Raw genomic sequence first — 6,669 nt, 5'->3', positions numbered from 1 at the left:
GGGGATGTGCGTCCACGCCTGTGAGTGTGCGTGCACGCCTGTGATTGTGTGAGGGGCCTGAAAGTGTGTGCGCGCGCGCCTGAGTGGGTGTGTGCGCCTGTGAGTATGCGTGTGGGCCTGTGAGTGTGCGTGTGGGCCTGTGAGTGTGCGTGTGCACATGTGTTTATGTGCCTGTGAGTGTGTGTGTGTGCACCTGTGTTTATGTGCCTGTGAGTGTGCGTGTGCACCTGTGTTTATGTGCGCGCCTGTGAGTATGTGTGCATGCGCCTGTGAGTGTGTGTGTGCCTGTGAGTTTGTGCGCGAGTCTGAGTGTGCACCTGCAGGAGCAAAAGAGCAAAAAGAAAACATAATTGGCTTTAAAATACCTTTAATTCATTGTGTTTAGAAAAAAAATCTGCAAAAATCAAAATTGTGATTTTAAAACTAAATCAAATCGTGACTTGGCTGAATCGTTACATTCCTAGTTGCTCCAAACTTTTTTTTTTTTTTTTAAAGATCACAAAAGGTTATGCAACTAAGTATCGTTCATGTATCCCAAAGGCACAAGAGACAAACCAAAGCAATCAAAATATTTTACATTTAATTTTCATCCTGTCTTCAAACTTTCAACAAGTTGCATTTTTAAAATCCTATAATCACTATAAAGTCACACACGTTTAAATAGACTTTAAAAAACGTGAAAATTAGTTTTTAAGATCAGAAGTTTTCTACTTTCTGCTAATTAGATATTACATTAAAAACATCAAATAAATTAGACATGAAACGCATTAAGAGTCTAAACCCCGGGTTATTTTTACATGCTTAACAATTGGTGTTATTAACATTTTTATTAAAGTTTGCCCTAAGTAACTCATCATTTCTTATTAAAAAAGTCCCACTTAAAGTGCTAAACATAAATGCTTTTAGTCAGATGGTAATGCATCACAACACATTATTTATTCAATTTTATTAATTTTATATAAGATTTTTCTGTAGTTCTGAGTGAAAATGTAGTTTTTTTGTGGGGTTTTCTTTAAAAAATATTCACCTGTATGATGATGAAAGCAAAGTAACTGTGAAAAAATGAGAAGCTAAAAGAAAAAAATGATGTGGATTCAGAGAGTTTTAATTATAAAACATTTCAGATATGATTTTAAAGCTTAAAATGTCAAACAAATAGATTCTTTAGAATGATTGGGTAGGAGGTCTGGCTCCTTGAAAGTAGAAAAATAAGGAGGCTAATGGCGTTTGTACCGTAAAGGACACATATTAATAAATAGTTGCAATCAGAGCGCCAATGAGCTGTTTAATTGGATCATTACGCTTCAGCACGGAATTAAAATAATAAACTTTTCTGCTGAAACGCCGCACAAAGAAGAGGGGCGCAAATCTTTGCTCCTTATCTGTCATCTCTCCTTTAAAAGCCTTCCTTTATTTTCTAAATGTCAGATCTGAAAGGAGAGGTTCCGGATTCCTTGCACGTTGCTAACAGGTACATGGAAAGCTTTAATTTCCTGCTCGGGTCGCAGCAGGCCCCGCTCTTCGCTCATTCTTGCCCCCGCAGCACTGCCCGCTTTCCGCTGCATGGAAAGTCTCTGGAAGGACTTATGAGAGTCATTTTGTCTGTCACCTGCTAATATAACATATTAAAGATGACAGACCAGATTTTATGGCTCACTTTCGTTTCACTTTATTCTCCTTCGATGGCAGCTCTGAACTCCCAGGACGCACCTGAAGGTCACGAGAGCAGAAGGGTGTTCTCACCATACACAGAACATAAGAACTCCTTTATAAAGCCCAGAGTAATCACTTTCTTTATTTTTTAAATATTTTTTTCTGTTTTTACCAGCATTTTGTCATGGATCTGCAGCGCCTGCACTCCTAACAATGTTCACAACCGGCTGTTAAAGTCTGTCAGTGACAGAAATACCAGAGTGCTGCGCTTTTCCCGTTCTCTTTGTGGATGGCATTTTGTTTTTACAGCAGCTTGCACCGTGCACAGCAGCTCAATGAGCACCCAGTACAAACTGGCACCGGTACCGGGTTCAAATGTCAACATTTCTGTGAACAGACAGAGGAAAACAAAGCATATGACTAGAAAACTGGACATTTTTTTTCATCCTTTTTTGGTTTATTTTAGCTCTAGAGGAGAATTTGTTGATTTTTTAATAATATTTTAATAATAAAGTCGCAGAAGCAAAAAATGTCTACTCAAGAAGGAAGAAAACTGTATATAAGTCGCACTTTTATATTTGCCATGGTAATAAAATAAAAACAATAATAATAATGCTTTGATGAAAATGAGAAAAGTATAAAAATTTAAGAGGAAGACACTCAGGTTTTGTCTGAATTTCCCCTACTCACTATATAGTGCGTTCACCATTTTTTAGTACTGTCCCAATCTACTAATTCAAAAATCGAGTGCATTAGAAATTTCCCAGAAGTCTTTGTGAAAAACTAGCGTGCATCGATGCTCACTAGATTAGTGAATATAGACCACAATGCATTGCAGTTGAACAATTTTGAACAAAAAAGCCCCAAAACGTGTTTATATGTAATTTTTGAAAAAACTATCCACATTTTCACCATCAGAACACAGTGGACTCAAAAATAAACGTCGCAAAATCTTCATTTTAATTCGATTTTAACTTCATGAAATTGGTGACGTCATATCTGGTGTTTAGAAAAAACGAAAGAAAAGTAGTGAACATCGTCTCCAGATTACCTTTAAAATCCAGGGCAATATATAATCCCACTTCATATAGTTTTTTAGTAGTTAGGGTGGAAAATCGGACACAACTTCAGATTCTCCTCCATGTTTGTTTTGAACGACACTTCTTCCTCTGGCGCTGTCAGAAGAAAATACAGCTCCCTCTAGTGGTTGTTAGCGGAAGCAACCGTTTGCTAGTGAATAAATAACGAATATATGATCCTATTTAAGTTTATAAAAAAAAAACATCATAAGTAAGTCACTCCATAGTATAAGTCGTACCCCTGGCTAAACTATGAAAAAACAGCGACTTATACTCCGGAAAATACGGTAAAAAAGTTTTTTTATTTACTTTGCAAAGCAAAACAAGTAAAAATCTGCACTGAATTGATCAACTAGCATGTTTTAGATTATATTGTTTTCTGTCATTATAATTTGTTTTTTACAAAAAGTTGATTTCTTGTGATGAAAACATGAAGATTTTCTTTTCTTTTTTCTAAGTAAGGAGCAACTACAACGATGTCTTTGCTCAGCGTCTTTGTCTTCTCTCCTCAGAAAAGCAGAGATGGAGCTGAAGAGGAAGCAGGAAGAGGAGGAGAGGAAGAAAAGAGAGGAGGAGGAGAAGCGATTGCAGGTGGGTGTCTGTCTGCAGGCCGGCTGCAGACAGAAGCTTCTTCTTGACCTTCATTGTTTTCATCCCCACTGGCTGTTTGTTGAAGTCTCCAGGACGGAAACAGACTCTGAGAAGTTTGGTAGAAAGGTGTGATTCAACACAACTCTGAAGATGACCTTCTTTTAGATATCTGTGTTTTTGAGTGGAAAAGAGGCTTTGGTTTGATGTAAAAACCAAAATCCAGACATTTTAAAGAGAAATTGTTGCTTGTCGAAGCAAAATAAAAGCAAAACACGTTTTTAAAACTCCTCTACAAATTTCCACACCATTTTTTTTCTTTGCTACAATTAGTGGACATTTTGAGAGGTTTCTGGTTGTGCTAGCTTTCATGTTAGCTGCTTTGACCTGAACCTAATTGCGTTCATCATGAACATCACTGATAAACGCTTCATTTTTTTCCCTCACCAAAATAAAAGCTCCTTCACAGTTTGCAACACAAAAGATTCAAGTCCCGACTTTTCTACGTTTAGCTTGTTTAATAGCTCTTCAAACTTTCTGTTGACATTTCCAGCCTTTTTTGGGGGGCATTTGATTCATACGTCCCTCGTTATAGACCTAACACTGAACCATTTTCAGATGAATGCATAATAAAGGTTCCTAAGTCGAGGCATGAACCCGAATAAATGCAGATGACAGGGAGCAGCCAGCATCTTTTGCCATCCTCCACGCTAAATTACCTTCTTGTAGGAGTTTTATAATCCTCTCTTTGTTTCAGCTGACAGCTCTCTTGTTGGGGGCTTGTTTCCTGTAAATCAGCCAGGTGCAACAGCTCATTAAGGTCTGTCAGCGCTCTCGTTCTACGCCAGCCTCATTTGCATACACAGACTTGTGCAGGAATTTGATTAAGGTTTAGAAGGTGATTCCAAATGACTTTTTCCATGTCTGGGTTTTTAAAAATCTATTTCATATGAAAGGTAGGATAATTAGAACAATTTATTTACACATTACGGTCTAATCTGGAATGTCTGGCTTTTATGTAAAATAGTTTGTGTTGTTAGTGTGAACTTTTTTTCACTAGTTACTTCTCAAACGCTCTGGTAGCTCATGTCTGTTTGTGAATCTGCACTTGCACAGTGTGTCATACAGTCATGACATTTGCAGAGTTTCGTGTTGGCTGAGTTCAGCCTGTCTGTTGCCGTGGTGACCGTTACCTCTGGTTCCTACTGCAGATCGGCGACAGATTTTAGATGGGAATTGCTGGGGGGAGCAGGGGTCCTAGGACACCGGCTGGGTTGATCGACCTGCACTTTGATCAGCTGTGAACCGGGGAGTGTCATGTAATTCTGATTCCTAAAAACTCATTCAGTGCCAGAAAGACACGTTTTTTTCATCTCAATCTGCTGATCTGAAATGGGAAGTGACTCACACGGATACTGTGTGTGGGATTATTCACATCCCTTAGCGACTTTCATTCTATCAGCAATTACTTTTTTTTTTTTTTGAAGATTACTCAGACGTCTCTTACAACATAGGTGTCGGTTTGGAATTAAATCTTCTCAGAGACGACGTGTAGCATGTCCAAGATTGTTTGCAATCTATCAAATTTAATTTAAAAAAAATCTCAGGTTTCACCACTCCATGTAGCGATCATGCTAAAAATATTAGCTGGTAGCTAATTAGCTGGTAGCTCCTGATGGAAACGGGTGATAACCCAACAGGAGAAAACCAGCAGTTCTGCAGCTCTCTGAGGCCTTGTTGTGGACAGGCCTTCTTGTTCTAATGGTTTCAGTGCAAAGTATTATTGAAAAAAAAAATCCTAAAATAGTCCCCACAAATTCTCAGAGGATGTGGTCAGAAGACGAACGCGACTGGGAGGATAATGAGAGCAATGAAAAAAAAACATAAAAGATTCACCATCACCTTTGCTGCAGGCAGCATCTCAACAGACACTGTTGGACAGTTTTTATGACAGGCGTGCCATTGTGTATTTTACATGCACTTCAGTCATCCATTTATGTAGGAATCCTCATTATTATTATAGATAGGTGCTCAAGGGAATCAGATTTCCCTAAAACTCCATCTTGATTATGAAATCAAGGTCTCCAGTTTTCTTTATGTTTAAGTAACCAGATTACTTAAGATTGTAACCTGGTTACCTAAATGCAAAGAACTTTGAAAGTAAAAAAAAATGTGGAAAATACCAGTTTAAGTGACTTCTTTTTCTTGTATCAATAGTTGCACCTTAAAGTCAGACTAGGTTGAAGTTGGCTTCTGATTTTTTTTTTTTTTTTACAGTTATGGGTGAAGGGAAAATCTGTCACCTTTTGATGATTCATACAAAAAATCTAGTGTACAAATAAAGTTTAAAGCCGCTGCAGATGTTTTTTTACAGAAAATGAAGATGAACTTTATCCTCCAAATTTGAGAGAAATCTGGAGGAAAAACAAAGTCGTACGCCAACTTCAGCATTTGTACAGGCCGGTCTGTGAATATGTCGTTAAGCTGCTCGTCTTCTCTAATGTGTGTCAAATTGTTATAGGTATTTGTAGATTTGCACTCACTATCAGAAATTTGAAGTGAAAAACCACAATTTGTTAAAATTTTAGATACTTTTTTTTTTTACACCAAGAATCACCCAAAACAACCACAAGGTTGTGGAGTGCAGAGAAAACAGCCTTAGCTCTGCTACACCTCTTTATTTGACCTCTCTCACTTTGAGTTTGAAGCCTTTAGCAAAGCAGGATTTGAAATGTGTGAATTAAGTCGACTCTTCAATCAGAAAACGCTCCTGCAGCCACATGTATGCAGCTTCCTTTGAAACCCAAAATGTCTCCCCAAGCGCAAAAAATCCCCTTAAAAATATGTTTTCTGCTGATGAGATGTTTCAAACACTTCTGCCTGATTTACAAAATGCCCTTGATGTCACGGCAGAAACAACAGGCGGCGTGTTTGAGAGATTATATTTCAGACAGTGGTGTTTACCTGCTGGCCAAATCTTTAAAACACACCTGTATGACGGCTTCAAACTTTTGGGCTCAAACTCTTCCCTCGTGCTGTGATGAACCACTGTGAGGCGCATCGGGACGTATTCTGGTCATTTTGAGTTTTTGGCAGAAAAATAAAATATTGTATGTAAAACAAGAAGAATAACTCAAAAGGGAAGTGAGGATGAAAACCTTTCAAAATAAAATCCAGCCATAGAAAAGGCGATAAAGAATCCCAACCTCACCCCTGTAGATCCTTTCAGCTTCCCTTTCTTGCTCTGCGTCCTGGTGGCGTGAATCTCTCCTCCAATGGAGGAGCTTATAGTGTTTCACCGTTATGTTATCTCTGAACATCAACAAGAACCAGTTCTAAAGCCAAGTGT

General features: G+C 38.3%; 1 protein-coding gene across 12 annotated transcripts in view; it reads left to right on the top strand.

Moving 5' to 3' along the window:
* Positions 1-6,669, top strand: part of myo6a (myosin VIa) — a 136,139-nt gene that overhangs the window by 102,018 nt on the left and 27,452 nt on the right. For all 12 annotated transcript variants that reach the window (XM_024290722.2, XM_024290720.2, XM_024290718.2 and 9 more), the window contains exon 27: positions 3,245-3,323. In XM_024290722.2, the coding sequence (XP_024146490.1) occupies positions 3,245-3,323 (79 nt within the window). The remainder of the gene's footprint in view (positions 1-3,244; positions 3,324-6,669) is intronic.

The sequence above is a fragment of the Oryzias melastigma genome, linkage group LG24, assembly GCF_002922805.2.
Source record: "Oryzias melastigma strain HK-1 linkage group LG24, ASM292280v2, whole genome shotgun sequence".
Lineage (NCBI taxonomy): Eukaryota > Metazoa > Chordata > Actinopteri > Beloniformes > Adrianichthyidae > Oryzias > Oryzias melastigma.
This window is presented reverse-complemented; position numbering and strand designations above follow the sequence as displayed.